This window comes from Ruditapes philippinarum, unplaced genomic scaffold (assembly GCF_026571515.1).
Source record: "Ruditapes philippinarum isolate M1 unplaced genomic scaffold, ASM2657151v2 ctg2253_1_1_1_1, whole genome shotgun sequence".
NCBI classification, from domain to species: domain Eukaryota; kingdom Metazoa; phylum Mollusca; class Bivalvia; order Venerida; family Veneridae; genus Ruditapes; species Ruditapes philippinarum.
In genome coordinates, this window is record NW_026852746.1 from 258,932 (window position 1) to 278,933 (window position 20,002).

General features: G+C 31.7%; 2 protein-coding genes across 2 annotated transcripts; both read left to right on the forward strand.

The window, feature by feature from the left end:
* Nucleotides 1-1,108: 1,108 nt before the first annotated feature.
* LOC132723382 (uncharacterized) lies at nucleotides 1,109-3,578 on the forward strand. The gene has a single exon (XM_060708091.1). It carries the CDS (start codon nucleotides 1,190-1,192, stop codon nucleotides 2,909-2,911), a length of 1,722 nt encoding a protein of 573 aa, XP_060564074.1. The 5' UTR covers nucleotides 1,109-1,189; the 3' UTR covers nucleotides 2,912-3,578.
* Nucleotides 3,579-6,861: 3,283 nt separating this feature from the next.
* On the forward strand, nucleotides 6,862-8,577 carry LOC132723310 (uncharacterized). The gene has a single exon (XM_060707990.1). It carries the CDS (start codon nucleotides 6,862-6,864, stop codon nucleotides 8,575-8,577), a length of 1,716 nt encoding a protein of 571 aa, XP_060563973.1.
* Nucleotides 8,578-20,002: the final 11,425 nt, after the last annotated feature.

Below are 20,002 nucleotides of genomic sequence, written 5' to 3' on the forward strand. Positions count from 1 at the left end.
TTAGCGTTATACTATAGGCGCGTCAATGAAATATGACTCTTATTTCACCTTAAACGGTCTTTATTTTTGGTATGTTTCGCCAGAGGCTCGCATAATATAATTTTATTCAACTCGTGCAATAAATTCAGTATTGAACTTACACTCATTCAATATCCTCTATATATTAAATTATTAGCAGTTTAAAAATGCAATAAAGCAATAATACAATCGGCAAGAGTAAAAAACTTTACATTTAAAGCTACATTTAATAAATTTCATAAAAAACTAAATAGCGACATTTCATAAATAAATTGGGTTTTATATCGACTCCATGTCTTATTTTGGTGTCCAGACAACCAAAATGAGCTTTATTAGCATAAAAATGGGTAACCTCATTGTGGCGAAATGGGATGTACAATTTCTGTTTGCATGAGATACTCCGCCTTTGGATCATCCGTATATCAATCTTGAATCAACAAACATGACTATAAGTATCAGTCCTAATTTAACGGTATATTTCCGCACTGTAACGGATGTTTTCATACAAATTTAATCTTTTTAAGAGATGATTACTTTCACTGAACCCCACGCTTAGTGCACCATGAAGTTGAAACCGTTAAAGTGTGTTTGCACAAGAAAATATCATATTTGCTGTGCCCCGGATAGCAACTATAAAACTGTGACGTAGCGCATACACGAGCTGATTATATAGTCTTCATTTGCATGTTAAAATTTGTATACGAACTTTAGTGTTACCATGGGGTTTTCCGTTTAAAATCCTATTTTTTGAACAATTTTTTGATGAGATTTACAACAATACTGTTAAACAGGTTAATGAAACTGTACAATGTTTGATTTTTAGGCCGACGGCAATTTTTTTTACATTTTTATTTAATGTAGCTTTAATGTTGGTGGTATTTTACAAACGATAATCATCCTCATTTTTAATAAACATAGCATACATGTATGTAAAATTTGAACGTTAGACTTGTCCGTCAAATGCATAGAGTAGAACAAATACGGTGTTTTAAATCATTATCTTTTGTTTGATTACGATAAATGCCGACGTTACTAGATACGGTAAAATATTTTATCAAAATTTCGACTCATACAAACTTGAAATAAATGATTATCGGGTGATAACGACAAGGATCAGATACACACACAATCTTTGTGTTTATTGACGCGATCGATATACATTATAACCATAATGGCTGAGTGTAAAAGTAATATAAATGAAAAAGAATTAGTAAAGAAACTGTTGTGTCATCCATGCTTGTATAAGGATAAAAAAACGGACGCAATTTTTTTTTGTCGAACATGTAATGAATTTCAATGTAAGAATTGTTCAAAAGTTCATGAAACACATACCTTCCTAAGGAGTCACACATTAGTGAATGCGAATGAAGCAGATACGGGACAAACCTCGTTTGATATGAAAGGAATAGATCAATGTATCCATCATCAGAAAGTTATAGAATTCTTTTGTGAAGATGAGGAAAAGCTTTGTTGCAGTACTTGTGCTATTGTTAATCATCGTAAATGTCAAAGTGTTGTAGACGTCCAGACGGTTGTCGAACAATCAAAGCGTAAAAAGTCAAATGTTAAAGTCAAATTGCTGGAAGTGAAACAGAAGGCAGAAATTATCAGCAACAGTGTTGCCTCCTCTAAAAGGAAACTGGAAGAAGATATTCAAAATATACCAGTAAAAATAAAGAAAAGGCGGGATGAAGTGAACAATATGTTTGATGAGTTGGAGCGGTCTGTTGTTAAAAACGTTGACTCATACAAGTCAGAAACATTTGGAAAGCTCACAAAGAAGCAAATACAGAACGATAACTATTTAGCCAATATATCAACGTGTCTGGATACAATTGAAAACGTGAATCAGAACGGAACTTCAGTTCAGCAGTTTATAGTGGAGCAAAAAATGAAGGAAGATATCAATGTTCTTTACAAAAAAGTCAATGCAGAGTGCAAAGGCTTAGAAACCATGACGGTGAACTTTGAGTTTGACGAAACACTTAAACTTCCACCTCTACCTATCTCTGTTCATGTTCCGGGATATCTTACATTGAAGTCACATCTGCCAGAAGCTGCAAGCACTATAGCACCTGAGAAGAAGGCAATAAAACTGACACCAGTATGTACCATTGATTTAATGCAGGACGAAGGAAAAGAGCCCTTTTATAAAGGGATAGATTTTTTGCCTGATGGTAGACTGGTTGTTGTAGATAATAAGAATAAGAAATGTTTGGTGTACAATACAAAGCTTGAAAAACTAGGATCGTTTCAGTTATCTTCGATACCACAATCAGTTGTTGCTGTATCTGATGAGAAAGTGATGGTTACGGGAGGTCGATCATATAAGTTAGACATATTACGTGTGGATAAATCAAATGAAATAATGTTAGATAGATCTTTCACAATGACAACAAGATATGACTCGGTATGCATTAAAGATGATGAACATTTTGTTGGAGTGACTATCGAACATCCACGACCAGTTCGTATTATAGCAACAACAGGTGAAGAGAAAGATTTCAATATCAACTTTCCGAGCAAGACATACCCCTTAGGAGCAAGTGCTTGTACTTACATTAGAAATAGTGAGAAAGTGGTGCTCACAGATAGATACGACCATACTGTCTACATATATGATATCAAGACAAACACGAGAGTCGTAGTAAAGAATGACCTGATAAAGGAGCCCTGTGGTGCTGCAGTTGGTCCCTTTGACACTATCCTTGTTTGTAGCCAAAACACTAATTCCATTGTACAGATCTCTCAAACCGGTCGGATCTTATCATCATACATCACAGACTTGAAATTTCCAACAACAATATGTGTGTCACGTGACAAATCATTTCTTGTTGTATCAAATGCATATAATTTGGAGAGAAAACTACAGAAGTTGAAAATAACATATTGATCACGTTGTCAGATATTTATGGTTTCAATTCGACAAAATTGTATCAGATTTAGCAATAGATATCACCATGTTCTGATTACCTACTATGAATATAGTGTAATGATTTATACTACATACTGAATGATGCCAAGTACTTGGTAGCTTTCTGTTTAAACAACTTAGAAACTAGTAACGTTATAGGTGCAAACGCGTGTGCATGCAAATTGTTCGATTCATATGTCTATCCGCCTTTCTCGTGTATACAAACGTGCTTGTGAACATAAATTTGTGCAACAGTACCAGTGTGTCTGCGTGCGCGTTTGTGTGCGCGCATGTATGTGTGTGCGTCTGTGAGTGTTGTTGTTGTTTGTTTTTTTTGTTGTTTAACGTTTTTAATTTTATTACTTTATATGGTAGATCAATTACTATTATAGTTAATTCAGAACTGTATTTGCTCTATAATTATACGATAATTAACTGTGCATGTTCATAGATAAGAAATTGATTTTAGTGTAAATATTCGCTTTTGCATAATAAATAAATTTCCATCAATCTGTTATGATTTAACAATTAACAAATGAAATAGGCAAAATGTGGCCTATTGTCAAATGTATATGGCTCTCTTCAATGACATTATTGGTAATAACATAACTTTGGTAATAACCATGGGTCATCATAGTGAATCAGGACTTGCTTCTAAGAGATCTGTACTTTCATTATCATGAGATATAAGTTGATGAAACATCACCATCTATCTATATTTAGAGATTTTGAAAGGATACAAACAAATTGTTAAAAGCTCTGTCCTACCATTTTAACATCGTTTCAGTTTCTCATCAAACGTACCTTGTCGTCAACTTCTACTGCTGAATTTGTTTTGTTTCTTTTTTTTCATATCTAAAATAATGAGCTGAGCTGTTTGGGAAATGTATACAAAGAAATCCTTGTTAAGATAATGTTATCTATTTTTTTTACCTGGCGTAAGATAGTTTTATCATCACCGTTCATTGAAAATCTCGTTTCGAGCCGGAAGTAACGATATTTTTAGAATAAAAAACAGATTATTTGTTTAAAAAGAGATTTTCTATCGGATATTTAAAAGCCCCACAACGGAAGATTTATTAACAAAATGAGTATTTACAGGAAATTGAAATGAGGAGAAACTGAACTATAAATTATTTCCTAAATTGTCAGAGTTATAAGTTTATCGCTCTATTAACACATAGGCTTTAAAAATAAAATAAATGAATCTCATGGTCTTCACATATCATTTTACACAAATTAATTCTACGTTGTTGCGAATATGTGATAAAGGTACATTTAGCCTCAGAAATAAATATTTTTTCTTCTTCAGAAAGGACAAACATGATATTTATATATCGTTGAAATAACGGTTTTAGAGCACTTTAGATGCTCATCTCCTTCACAAATAGGCGCTGAATTTCATCAAAGTAGCAAAATAAAAATAAAATAGTAGTTGTACTAACATACAAAATACTAATACGAAAGAACTGTACTAGTTTCCAAATAGCAACAAAAGCAAAAGATTGATCAGGTTATTGGCCGATGAGTAACTTTTTGGTATCTTAACCAGTAAAACAAAAATAAAAGCATTTCTCGGGCTTAAAGGACCTAAAGTTTCTATCAATATTTGGTTGCCATTTCTATCGCTTACTCAAAAACAAGCCAATTAACTTGCGACAGTCTTGTAGCGCGGCATTCTATCGCAAGCGGGACAGAATTCTTACACTAAATAAGTGATACTATTTTTCAAGCATTTATACATTATACGGTATGTCAGTGTATAAGCAGCTCTGTTTTAAGGCGGGATTTGATGTTGTGAAAGAAATGCATATATCTAACATCTTCTTACTTTAGTAGATTTGACAATTTTTTTTTTAATTCAAATGAGATTTGTAAGTTAAAAAGAAAGATTTTAAAAAATCTGGAAAAGGGTGATCTCCCCCTAAACATTAACAACAACAAATTAACATGAAAATTTCAGACTCGGTTTGATTGAGCCTGTACATAAAGGATAATGTAATATTATGTAATGTAAAAGGGTGTTTGTCGTTGAACGGACACTTTTGCCGTTTAATGGGTTCCATCTTTTTTGTTTTCTTCCGGAGAACCAGCAATCTCAATACTTTCTATTGCCGTGTAAACGGAGGAAGCATTCGATTGTGACTCGGGCGATCCGATATTTAGTCGGACATTTGTTTCCAGACATTGAATGAAGAAGTAACCAGTTAGGAATAGATTTGAAAGGGAAAGCAAAGGGACATTGCTTCATAACTGATCATGAATGTTTTGAGTAATATTTCGGTTATATGTTACGTTATTGGCGTTTACCTTAAATGAAATGGTTAATTTCGCATAAGCCATTTATACAAAATATCTTTTCACATATACGTTTTTATACAAAACAATACTAAACAACACGCGAGTCCAAACTCGAAACTAATGATAAAACAAAATAAAAGCGCAAGAAAAATACAAAATGATTTTTTTACAACTCTAAGATACCCGCAGCTACTTTCCAGTGAACATAAATATGGCAGAATTAAAAAATATAGTGGTCTTGATTTTGGTGATTGGGGTAGTAGTAGAAGAGGTAATATATGAAGCAGTAACAAAAGTAGAAGTTACAGACGCAGCAGTAGATGTTGAAGTATCATCAGTAAAACAGTTACAAGAGAATACAAAATATTCATATCATGACACGAAAGCTCGACAAAACCATTCCTTTTTTGTATGGCCAGTTTACCTGTATGTGGCATTGCAACATTTCATAATAGCAGTCATGTTATTGTTATTTTGAATCTTTATGCATTTTTAAAGTTTCATTAATACAGAGAAAACGTTAAAGGCCACAACAAACGGTAGGATTTCTACACTGTAAGAATCATCTGAGGTTTTCCCTTAAAAGGATCCCTTTACATTGATCCTTTACATACTTTACTCACTAAATACTTTTTTCGCCATGAGTAATGATTGAAACATCTCCATTTAAAAAAAATATAATTATATATATATTTTGTTTTTAATGTGAAGCTTGACTGAGACTCAAACCTGGGACCCTCGGAATACCGTACTGCGGCTCTACTGACTAAGCTATCTGGCGGCCTCCAAACTGTCTCCCCTCCCCTAATTAGAGAACAATTCAATGTCGTGACATAATCATTTTTGGAATAATTTGGGATTCGAACATAACACAACTTTGGGTCTCCTGAAGAGTTTTTCAACATCATTTTTACATGTACCCCATTTTACTACGATGTTTACCTTTTAGCCTTAATTGTTCTGGAATTTCATTCATTACACCCCATTATCAGGAGATAATTTGGTTATCTGTTACTTGTCATTGTGGGAGGTCTGTAAAAATCTGTACGACAAGATTTTCAAAATAGAACATGTCCTATCCCTTACATCTAGACTTAAGGTTTCCGAAATCAAGAAATAGTAGCCTTCACACATTAAGATTTGTCAGTACATCCTAGTTTTAATTGGTGTTGTACTTCAAAATCCTACCGTCTGTTGGGGCCTTAAGATTGGTCTAGAAAATAAAACCTAATGTTAACAAGTTACTAGTATATGTAAAGATAATATGTTTCTGATATTTTCAATCCAAGTTTCCTCATATATAGTTTATTATACATCGTCACCTTAGTGCAGTAACGGTTTAACTTCTTATATAATTTCATAAAAGTTAACCTGTTACTTGTATGTGTAAAGATTGCTCTTTGTTACGTACATGAAATTTATATGGTAGAACATTAAGAATTAAGGAATAAAAATCATTCACGACTATAAACTTGTGCTTTAAATTGAAATTTGTCTAAGTTGTTAAATAAGATCAAATGCGTTATCTCCATTTTTACATTCTGTGATTGATGAGGTCAGGTGATCTAATGATAACGACTATAATACAACACACGATCAAAAAAGCAAACCAAAATATATGAACTAAAATGGCTGCCAATCGGAATAGCAATGCAAATCATGAACTGTCCTTGTGTCAGCCATGCTTGAATATGGATACAATAACAGATGCCAATATTTTTTGTCGAACTTGTAACGAATTTCAGTGTATGGATTGTTCAAAAGTTCATGAAACACACACCTTCCTGAGAAGTCACACATTAGTGGATGCGAATGATTCAAACATCGCACAAACAAAATTTGATATGAAAGGTATAGATCAATGTATTCTGCATCAGAGGGATTTAGAGTATTTTTGTGAAGATGAGGAAAAGCTTTGTTGCAGTACTTGCGCTATTGTAAATCACCGTAAATGTCAAAGTGTTGTAGACGTCAAGGCTGTCGTTGAGTCAGACCGTAAAAGGTCATATGCAAAGGTCAAATTACAGGAAGTTAAAGAGAAGGCAGAAAAAATTATAAATAACGTAGTCTGCTCTAAAAGGAAACTTGAAGAAGATGTTACAGACATACCAGTAAAAATAAAGAAAAGGCGGGATGAAGTAAATAAAATGTTCGACGAATTAGAAATGTCCATTGTTAAACAAGCTAAATCTTTACAGACAGAAACATTTGTAAAGCTTACAACAAAGCAGACACAGAACGAGAAGTATCTAGCCGATATAACAACGTGTCTAAAAACAATTGATGAAGTATATGAGAATGGAACTTCGATTGAGCAGTTTATTGTGGAGGAGAAAATGAAGGAAGAGATCAACTTACTTCACACAAATGTCGATGCAGAATGCAAAGGCTTAGAGACAATGACGGTAAACTTTGCGTTTGACGAAGTATTTAACCTGCCACCACTTCCTTTCGCTGATTATGTTTCAGGACAACTGAGTTTGAGATCACATCTGTCAGAGACTGCCGGCATTATAACACCTGTTGACAAAGCAATTAATATAACACCGGTATGCTGTGTTGATTTAAAGCAAAGTAAAGATGACGAAGGCGAACCGTTTTATACAGGGATAGATTTTCTACCAGATGGTAGACTAGTTGTTGTGGATAATACAAACAAGAAATGCCTAGTATACAATGAGAAGCTTGAGAAACTAGGATCATATCAGTTATCTTACAAGCCACTATCTGTTGTTGCCATATCTGATGAGGCAGTAATGATTACAAGTGGAAATGCATTGAGGTTAGACATTTTACGTGTAAATAAATCAAATCAGATAATTTTAAATAGAACAAAAATGGTAACCACAAAATATGACTCGATATGTGTAAACGATGAAGAAAATTTTGTCGGAGGAACATATGACCATTCAAGACCAGTTCGTATTATATCATTAACAGGAAATGAAAAAGATATCAATGCAAACTTCCCCAAAAAGATATATCCAATAGAAGCAAGTGCGTGTACTTATGATAGGAATACTGAGAAACTGACACTCACAGATAAATACGAGCATACTGTGTACATATATGATACCAAGACAAACACGAGAGTCGTGGTGAAGGATGATAAGATACAGGAGCCACGTGGTGTGACAGTTGGACCATTGGACACTATTTTTGTTTGTAGTAAAAACACACACTCCATTGTGCAGATTTCTCAAACCGGTAGAATCGTATCGTCACACAAGACGGATATGGAATATCCAAGAACAATCTGTATATCAAGAGACAAATCATTTCTTGTTGTATCAAACGCATGTAATGGCAAGAGAAAATTACAGAAGTTACAAGTAACATATTGATCACGTGAACAAAATTTAACTGCTTTAATTGTATGACAATATTATGTTAGCAGATAATCATGCTACGATAACTTAAAAAGTACAAAGTGTATTATATGTATAACGTCTAGTTTTGATATGAGTGACACTGAACCTTGATCGAATGTTATGTTGACCCAAAAAAGTATAAAATATATTAAAATTGTGACATGTAAATATCGGTTATAAAGAACTTTTATGAAACTTCAATATTTTAAGGTGGTGTGCTTTATTATTGCTCGTATGTATATATTGTATACATTTATTGTGATCAGTCGTACTTGATTTTTGTTTGTAAGGAAGGAGAAGACATTATGAGCACTTGATAAGATACAAATGCTCATGTTTACAAGCATTAATGTACGTGTGATTATCCTAGCATAAATGTAAATGATAGTTTGCGCATGCGTCCGGTATGTGTTCGCGCAGAATGTACGTGTGGGCGAGTGTTTGCGTTTGTGTATACACGTAACTAAACATGTGTAGGGCGACTGTGCCTATAGTTTCTATAGTTTTTGACTAGTCGTATTGTACCTGTGACAATATTGTTAAGTTTGACACTTAAATTGAATCACAATTATAATTTTATTTAGGCATAACTACATTTTGTAATTTAATTTAGAAATAATATTTGCTCCATTTATTTTTTCTTTTTACTTTTTTTGCAATCATGACAATATTTGGCATTGATGCTAAATTCATTATCATAAAAACTGTTAACCGATTGTAAAACATGGAAGCTAACAGAAAAGGCAAAGTGTGCTCAGTACCTGTCTTTCAATCTAGTTATAGTAGATTGTAGATAATCATGACATGCCCAGAGTTTCTTATATTGCACCAGTATGTAGTAGATCCAGAGAGATGCCTAGAGAGTTATCTAAAAACGCTCTTACATTTTATAACTTTTGAGTTGAAATCGAGGTTTTAATTTGAACATTATAAAAATGACACACCAATTTTCATCTTCTGTTACTGATAAAGAAGATCCAATAATTTCCAAAGTTGGTTGTCTTTTGATTCAGATAAAATGTTATCTTACCCATTCCGTCCCTCCCGTATTTAAGTGTAATATATATTACTGTCACCATTTAGAAGGAAAGAAAAACAATGTTATGTTTAGTTTGATTTTATTGACAAAAAAAGGAAATATATGTAAAGAGAGTTACAAAACAATAGACTAAGTATAAAATCTAACGTATATGGCAAAAATAATTGACTCACAAGTTCTTTCTACATTAGCAACGGGTCTTCCCTTATGTCAGTAAGTTACAAAACATGTTATTTAACAATGAATATTACTAAAATAGAAGTAACAAATCATTAAGATGTGTTGTACTCGACTTTGTTATGTTTGATAAGACTGTTTTATGATAAACACTATGCTTGCTGTGACCTGATGGTAAACAAAGAGTGATAACTATTATATAATTGTCATTTAAATCCTTTATTTGTGTTTTTGTTATTTCCCTTTGAAATAAAATGAAGAAAAATGTATTTGCTATCGAGTAGTTCATATGTAAAAGCATCTAAACTGCATTTTGATGTTATTCTTTTGCAGTTCAAGTTACATCAATGTAATACGTTAGGTTTTAAACATCGTATGTACCTTATCATTTTTATATAAATAAAATAAATAAATGAATAAAGAATAAAGCAGACACTGAACAAGACATATGTTCATAATAATATGTATATTAATTTAGATTCTAATTTTATTTCTAATGCAAATGGTACAATATACATACGTATATAGTTATATACATTTATTTATTTTGCAATATAAATATTATAGAGTTCGAACGAAATAATTTGCATTTAAAATGAACTTGTCTGAAAAATGTTTTTTTCTTAATTATCTTTATGATATTATATGACCTCCAATGTGGAAACATTTTTTACTCGAAGTGCTTGGTTCATAAAACATTTATAGAGGTCTACTGCGCAATGCTATACCATCAAAAAATAGAGGCATATTATGTATCAATAGAAAATCAAATCTTTAGATATGCTTAAAAGAGATTATTTTGATTTTTATAATTATCCACATTTAGAAGATAATGTACCTCATGCATCGTCATATGGAGTATATTTCTCTCAGTAAATTAAATTAGCTAGGGCGTGCGAGTCGTGTGGATGATTTTAATGAACGAAATCAATCTGTTACTAGCAAACTTCTTAAACAAACATATCGCTATCATAAATTGCGTAACATTTTTACTAATTTCTGCATTTTAATTCAGATTTAATTATAAAATTTGATTTTGATTTAACACTCTTTTACGATTATGTATTATGAAGTCTAATTTCTATGGAGATGAAGTTTATTAACTTCGTAGGTTCATATCTGGGCTTAGAAAACCTGTTAAAACTCCCTAGTAGTGTTAATTATACTACACATTTCAAGAAGGTACTATCTGTGTTCCTTCATTTGTTTAACATATGTGTATTGTTACATGTTTTAAATGTTTTCACTTTTTGAGATGTCTTATTTTGTTTAATTGTCGTTTACGTTATTTTCTTTCCATTTCCCATCGTATACAATTTTGTGCCTGCCCATTTCTACCTATTTTCCTTACACCCCTTGTCGCTTAACTTTTCAGTATTTGCTCCTTTTAGTTCTTATCATTTATCATTTTTCACTTATTAAATGCCCCTCTCCTGCTTTCTCCGCTCATGTGTCCTCTCCCGATTTTGGTTCGATGCCTTCTGGGTAGACTGCTGTTATGGCTGAATTGTGTCGGGGGCTGCGTTCTGTGAACGTCGTTTTTGCCTTGTTAATCTTTATTCTCATTTTTCATTTCCTATACCTTAGTCTAGTTCAAGCAAATGACTTTCGGGACCCTGGGTAGGCCAAATTTTGATATAAATTCATGATTTATATATTTTTTGTAGAAATATTTAAGTTGATGCTACATGTTAAATATCTAAGTTCTGGAAAAAAAATGAAATTGATACATAATGATTTAGTGTGACATTAACCTTAGAAAGGTCGTCACATTAATAAATTGACTCAATTTTGCCAGGTACATGTAGTCTCAATTTGCTTCAACCGGTTTAAAAGATACAGACAGGTCGCAAAACTCCTATATAAGTCTATTATACTCAAGTAGTCTCTTGGTTGGGCAAATTGTCACCTCAAAAAGCTCGATCCTATGTTCTAGAGTTCGTCGCATTATAAGTAATATATCTCTCAAATAGTTTTAATTTTTTTATCGGAACACAGAATGACGCCGCCTTAGAATGGTCAGCAGCTTATGCACTGCTGAGGAGTATAATTAAGTCATTGGTGCACCAAACCTCACTCTTTCTCCCAACATGTTCCTTTTTGGTTACAAAATGTGAAAATAAGTAAAACACAGAAATGATCATGTAAATACGTATAAAAGAAAACCAAATAAAAGTTCTTAATGTCATAAAGGAAGACTTCTTAACAAAGAAAGCATGAACAGCAAGAAAGTCACCTACAAGGGCCCGATAAAGAAAAAATCCCCAAAAAGAAGAATATTATTAATTCTCCCGCCACCTTCGTACTAGAGTCAAAACGCGTTTTCATGCTTCTGCAGATCTTAATACAGATCTGAATGCACGGAAATAAGTTTAATTAATAATTATTCTACTAAAAAAAGTCAAGTGATAAAATTTCATGTTTCTTTCATAACGACTGAAGAGCATGTGTGTGTATAATAATCGTCCTGCCTAGCTAGCAAACACTTCATTTACTTCTATGATAAAAGGAATTAGTACAAGAGGTTTCCTATTGCCTAAGTTATTATTACTCTGAAAACTTTATCTAATGAAATATTTGGTAACAGAAAATATATAGGTCACATCCTGTTTTTTAGTATTTATATATACTTTCATATAGTTGAACAATTATATACTAAACAGTTTCTGATGTTTCGTTAAACTGCAGTTTTTGTTTTGTTTTTGTTGTGTTTTTTTTTCGGATTATAATCATTAAACTGTTTTTGTAAAAACAAGATGTGTGGAAGTTACTGTTTGTTTTTTGCTCTTCTAGTAACATTTCCAATTTTTCTTAAAGCAGCAAAACAGAATTTTCGTTTAAAGAGAGAAGTTAAGTTTACTTTTTATTATCTTGCTTCAATTTTAAAACTTAAATAATGTTCGCCGTCTACTGCTGACTATGGATAAGCTTATAAATTGTATCTATGGTTTTTGCGTATTAGACGTTATAATCATTGGTATATAGCTCCTGACTTTGACTCACGCAGTCCGATAAGACAAAACATTGTCGTTGCCTAATTTCTAATTTTGATCAATTTTGTACACGATAATTTCTAAAACTAGAGCTGGAGAAAATAAAAATGTATGAGAAATAAAGAGGTAAATATTGACATCAGACATTAAATGGTCCACTAGGATTGTTACATACTAGTAAGCTTGTGACAACAGAACAGAATTAATCAAATCACTCTTAAACCTATGGGATTTTACTTAACGCTGCCGTTTGTAAAAATCAGCACTTATAGGTTGTAAAAATATTAGAAGGCAATGTTCTATTTATAGAAATGTGTGGCGGTGATATTGATTTTGAACTCATGGGTGGTGTTGCTGAAATTCGGCTAAGAACTGAAGTGAACAATGGCGTAGAATTTTACAGGTACTTGTTTTTGTCGAGTTATTCAGTTATCGTCATAAATTCGAGTTTTTATTTCTTTTCAAGAAGAAGAATAATGCTCTTATTTCTCGGTGCATCATTTTATACATGATATACATGTATATATAATACATTTCAGATTGATTCTTATCACAGCTTTTTAAAGGTGTTTTTTTCTTAGCTTTTTGTATAAAATATTTAATTTCGATATCTTCTTGAGTAAAATGTTATATTTAAAATCTTGCACGAGTCCCACTTCATACTGGATTAAAAAGAACCATACTGTGCCTAGTATTTTTTTTTGCTGTGGATCAATAACATTCAATAAACGAGTAATAAAAAGTAACAAGAATTTAAGATTATTGCTATCAGAGTAAGACTTAAACATAATGCCAACAATACATTAAGAAATGTTAAAAGTGTGCATTTATAAATTATCTCATATGTGCGTCAACTTTGGTACGATCATTTTCAAATGTTCAGTAAATACACTTAAGAAACACAATATGATATTCCATTTATTAAACAGAGAAAAAAATAACAGCCACATATACACGTAGACCCTAGCAGTTTAACACCGTTTTTTTCTTCTTTGTGTATAGTGAAAAAAATCACGGAGTGTTTAACATAGTATTACATGTATATTGAATTAATCATAGGTATACATGTATTAATTTTAACAGAATTTTCATAGTTTTTATCTTTTTATCTATTAATTTTCTCTGCACATAATACGTTTAAAAAGACAAAGAGCAATAACCTCAGTTCAAACATGTTATTCTCTTTTATATTTTGGATCAATCAAAAACAAAGCAATGTTCTAATCTGAATTGATCTGTAAACGTAGAACTAAAAGTTTGATCACTATATATTTCAGAGGTTCCGAAGAATGTACATGGACACTAAAGACGGCTCACGATCATTTTATGATATTAAAATCCGACTATTTTAGTATTGAAAAGAGTGAGAACTGTATGTAAGTCAGCAATAATTTTCTTACGTTAGATGCGCTCAATATCTAATATAACGCTTCTTGTCTTTACACAACGTAATGGAAAATATAGAAAAGATGATTGTATAATATTAGGAACTGTAATAGTAAATTTGTGTGAACTTATTTATTTGATTTTACCTATAAAAGATCGTGTTTTGTCAGTCAAATATGCATCAAAGCAAAAATGACGAGTAATATGAAAGCAAGCAAAGTTAGAATTCATATTTACAGTTTAGGACTACTATATCAGATGTTTATTTTTACGGTAGTCAGTATTTCAGTTATAGATTTTAATATCACAAATCAAAGTAATAATACTGGTTATTTTCGCAATAAAATTCTACTTCGCTGTAAGAAAAAGGCATCGAAAAGGAGTTTTTTTAAGATTAATATATACATTAACAACTTTTACGTGGTAAATTTGAATGAACTTGAAAATGAATAGCTATTTATTTAGTTACATCAATCAAACAATATGCTTTATTTAATTTCAACAACGAAATATGGTTCTGTCTAAGTCAAATATATTTCATATTTGTTGAAAACAAGTATAAAATATAAATATGAAAATGGGCGGAATGAAAATTGATATTTATGTTTTAAATTAGTGACTTCTTTCAAAGGTGTTTTTCTTTTACAGTCATTAGCTTCAGTTATTCACTTCATTATCACAAATAAAAATGATAATTCTGGTAATGGTCCGACTTGTGATAATGCATGAAATTTCATCATATTTTGCGAAAATTTATTCCTCTATATTTTTCACTCTACCTTTTTTTTATAAAAATCAAATATGCTTCGTATTTGTTAAACACAAATTAAATGCAAATAATGAAAGCGAACGGAGACAAATTCATATTTATTTTAGGTACTACTTTCTCAAATGTTTTTCTGTTACAATCAGTAACTTTAGTTATAGATTTCGATAATAATAATGCTTAATATGATTCATTCACAGAGTTCAAGTCGGCAACGATAAATTCTGTATTGAATTCTCTTCACGCGCTTATGAAATATCAATATTATTATATAATCCGTAAATTTCTTTGGCATACTTTTCCATGATGGCTAAAACGTAAAATATTACAGGTCAATATCAGAGTAAATTCATTGTATTTCCCCTTAACTAGATTTTCAGAATATATTGACAGTTTTTGTTTTTCTGAAAAATAGATTTTCTTCAAATCGGCCTAAGGGTTTAGAATAGAACGTGACATCATGTCCAGTGTGTTGTTATAATTCTGAAAATTCTTTGTACGCCTTTTAAATAAAAGTCAAATTAGTTTTATTTAGTAAGTGTCTTTATTTTTTTAAGAATATTACGATTTTAGCATTCCCATTCTTCCTTTTTTTAATAAGAATGGGCCCAATTATGAAAACGTAAACAAGATAAAGAAATATCGATTTGCGTCGTATTCAGATCAAATTTGATAAGCTTTTAATTTATATAGTAAATCAGATGAGGACTTTTTTATATATACAAATGTACATACTCACAAGCTAAAAAGTCAATATTTGTATAATATAACGGTGCGCTGTTTAATTCCAATTTCGCACAAAGCTAGGGATTTAAAGAATGTAAATTGCTTTTCTTTCTTGGCCTAAAAATTAAAGAAGAATAAAAAGGTACTTTATTTTCATTTTTCATTAAATATGAAATAAAATAAAATCTTAGATATTTTCACTCGCCGTTCCGTCCTGTAAAAGTGTATGGATTTCTTTTTCATATATCATGAAAATATATTCCATATTCCACACAAATGAAAAGAAATATGCTCTTAATATTTGTCTTATGCTTTCAATGCTCCAGTTATTGCCTAAAATAAATACGAAACAGAATAAAATCTGACTTTAAATCATTGAACTTGTAATGCTGTTACAAACTTTGTTTAAGTTGAACCTCAAATTTCACGGTCAAAGTTTTGATTATATGATTATAGCGTTTTAGCTCCTGAAATTCTATAATTGAATGGATTTATGTATTAATTTTTCTATTAAACATGAACAACAAAACAAACATATTTGTTATGGTCCAAAAGGAAAACATAGATGCAATGTAGAGTGTTCGTTTCAAACTTAACACACAATACGAATATTTAAATTATAAGGGTTTTCGCAGCAGAATGATAATGGTGAATTTGCGCTATTAAGTAATTTATACATGTAAAGCCAACGGGCACATACTTGTTACGTGAATAACATAAGCGCTATATTACGAAAGACCGGTGGTGACATTTCACGTTCACGAATTCATGATTTCAAGACTTTAATATTTCATTACTTTTAGAGTGAAATGTTGAATTTTTAAATCTTGAATTCATGAATTCATAATTTCATAATTTCACGATTTCTCTTAAAAACCTGAATAAATGAAATAATGAAATCGTGAAATAATGAAATCGTGAATTCATGAATTCACGTATTCACAATTTCATTTTTTAAAGTGAAATCGTGAATTCATGAATTCGCGATTTCATTATTTCACGATTTCACTTTAGAAAATGTAATCGTGAATTCGTGAATTCACGAATTCACGATTTCATTATTTCATTTATTCTGGTTTTAAGAGAAATCATGAAATTATGAAATCGCGAATTCATGAATTCACGAATTCACGATTTCATTATTTAAAGTGAAATCGTGAAATAATGAAATCGCGAATTCATGAATTCACGATTTCACAATTTCAATAATTCTATCAGTGACGTCAGAAATGACATGCGCGGTCAGACAATTTGTGAAAGGAAAAGCTCATTTGAATCTGCGCATATTACTGGATATCATCATGGCACGTTTTTTTAGCAATTTGGCAATGGTAAGTTGTTTTTATGTGATTGTTGAATTATATATCCAATATATATCTAGTTCACAGATTTTATAATCGGATTGTACATTTTGAAAAATCTTCAAACATCTTGACAGGGATGGATTTGGACAGTTTAATCATAAAACAGTAAAGTTAATGTTATTGTTATTCTCTGGTTTTCATTTTAAAACTGTTTTCTTAAAACTGATTATAAACTTGGCTATTGTTTCTGGGAGTTTGAATTTAATGAATGGAAAAAAAGTATAAGCAACGAGCCAAAATCAGATTTTATAGATTAAAAAGAAAAAAGTATATTTGATATTCATATGAGTTCCAATAATTTAAGATTTTAATAATTCATCATTATGTGACGTAATATCTACAAAGATTTTGCCAAAAATTGGCTCTTTTTGGTTGTTGCACGCTTCCGTTAAACATTAGGCAGAAATCATTATGGGTTAACCGACCTCCCTTGTCCTACGGCCATGAACAGCATTAAAATTTTTATTAAAGAATGTAGTGAATTAAACACTGATAGAATCTTCTTTTTTCTATTTTTCAGATTCTGCTATTGTCGCATGTAAAAGGATATTATGGCGTATTCACAAGACCCGCAGCGATTCATGAAACTACAATGCAGGTTATAACCCATTATTTCACCATGGGATATAAGTACAAAGAAATATAAAGTGCATAGAATAAAATTGAGTTTAAGACATTTGAAAAGAGTACTTAAATCTCTAAATTTACGTCGAGGGATCCCTGACAGCATGATTGACGAAGCGATTCGAGTAATACTTCAGGATTTTTCAGGGAGTGGGAAGTGTATTGGGTACAAAACAATGTGGAAACGACTAAGGCTGAAGTATGGACTAAGGATGTGTCGTTTTACCGTTCTTCGATTAATGTGGATTGCTGATCCAGCTGGAATGGAAAGGCGAAAGAGAAAGCGATTACTCTGACGACAATATTTTTGTCCTGGTTCTTATATTTTGTTTGGCATATTGAAGGATATGACAAAATAAAGTCATTCGGATTCGCTATACATGGTCAATTGATGGATATAGTAGGCGAATCGTGTGTCTGTCTGTTGGAACAAGAAATAACGATCCAAAAATAGTTATAGATATTTTCTACAAACCGTTGATAATTAAGGCGCCATTATTTCAACTTTAATTCGTAGTGATCGGGGCACAGAAAACGTAATAGTTCGTCAGCTACAGATATTTTCAGACAAGGCCATGATGATGCCCATTCAGGACGAAGACGCTTTTTAGTGGGCAAAAGTACTTGAAACCAAAGGATAGAGTCTTTATGGGCAATGTTACGCCGACAAGGCATGGATTTCTGGATCAACTTATTTAAAGATATGCGTTGCACAGGTCTTTATAATGATGCAGATATTTTTCATCGACAATTTTTATTATATTGTTTCATGCGATCTTCAAAATTTTATGACAAAACTTGCATCAGTTGCATGACATTTCATCTTGTTCAAAGAAAGATGGTTCTCAAGGAAAACCTGAGATCTTGTTTACCATACCCGAGTTGAAAAAGAAGAAAAGTTATCACCGTAATGTTCACCATGGTGATATGGTGATATAGATATATGTAAAACATTATATATGCGGCAACCAAACACGTCGGGCTGTTTGCCTGAATGTATTAACTTGTTTGATTTGATAAGTTTTCACAGTAGAGTGGAACTGATGAATACTGAAGCTGCTTTTTATCTTTATATATCTATCATATAATTTATTGATCGAATGTAACAATATAAGTTTTCATGTATACATAATTTATGTTTATGTTTATAATGTATTTAATACTTTAGCTTCTTTGTACTTAAGTGCAGGGTAAACGTTGGCAACTTTAAATTTGTCCGTCGTAATAGTACGTCATTTATTCGTAAAACAGTTTCTATTCAAAGCACACTAAATAGCGGTTTCAGTCTTGTTATGACTTTGTCGAAAAATGTTCCACTTTTTTATGATTTTGGCTACACTTCAACAAAGGTAACACAGGTTGTTTCCCTATGAATGTTTCGACCCAAGGACGATTCCATTCCAGAATTTTCCGGATGTTTCAAAACAAATTATTGACAAAACATATTTTACCATGTTATTCTATATTATTCCGAATAGTATAACAATGCACTGGTTGAGGTAGAATCGTCTATTGTCAACTCGTAACTGGGGGTGGGGGTGGAAACGTTCAGTCACCATTTCATTTGTAGTGATTGAATTTTTGGTGTGTTTCCCTTTAGGTTTTATTCATCCATTGAAAGAACAAAATATTTCTGAGATTATTTTTGTAAATAATGTTATATTTTAACGCTGTACACATATATCACGATAAAGTTTCAGGGGAGCGATGGCCTAATGGTTAAGGCGTCTGTCTCGCAACCTCGGAATCGTGGGTTCGAACCCTAACGGGTCACGACCATGATTCCTCATATGGCACCAGTACTGGTTGGTTCAAGGAAGCGGACTCGAGAATGATTTATATAAGTATAAGAACTTCTTTCACAGTCGAGCTAAAATAAATAAGTTTAAACTAAACTAATGTGTCAGGTTTACAGAGATAACTCTTTTATATATCGTATCTAATATATTTAGTAAATATTCTGATAAAATACCACGAAATATTTGACAAAAAATTAAAATAGGTAGCCACACAACATAAGTATATCTGAAAATTCCATTCTAAAAGTCACTTGCAGCAATAAAAAACTTGTGAGCCTTGCAGAACGTTTTGACATTAATTATAGTTTCATCAAAGATTGTCCTTGCACTTTTATTAGCAGTTTTGGACATTTCCTGGGGTCTGGTCACGTAATTAACCGTAACGTACTTAACAAAATTAATTTTCATTTTGGCTTTTCTTCCTTATTAAAAAAAGACTTTTATAGATTTTAACTGAATTGTAAAGGTTTCGTTTTCCTATGATCGTTTAAGCACGTTTTTACAATTCACTTGAAGTATTATAT

Bases quoted from the DNA above. Each gene is read 5' to 3' on its own strand.
- LOC132723382 (XM_060708091.1), top strand. From the start codon at position 1,190: ATGGCTGAGTGTAAAAGTAATATAAATGAAAAAGAATTAGTAAAGAAA.
- LOC132723310 (XM_060707990.1), top strand. From the start codon at position 6,862: ATGGCTGCCAATCGGAATAGCAATGCAAATCATGAACTGTCCTTGTGT.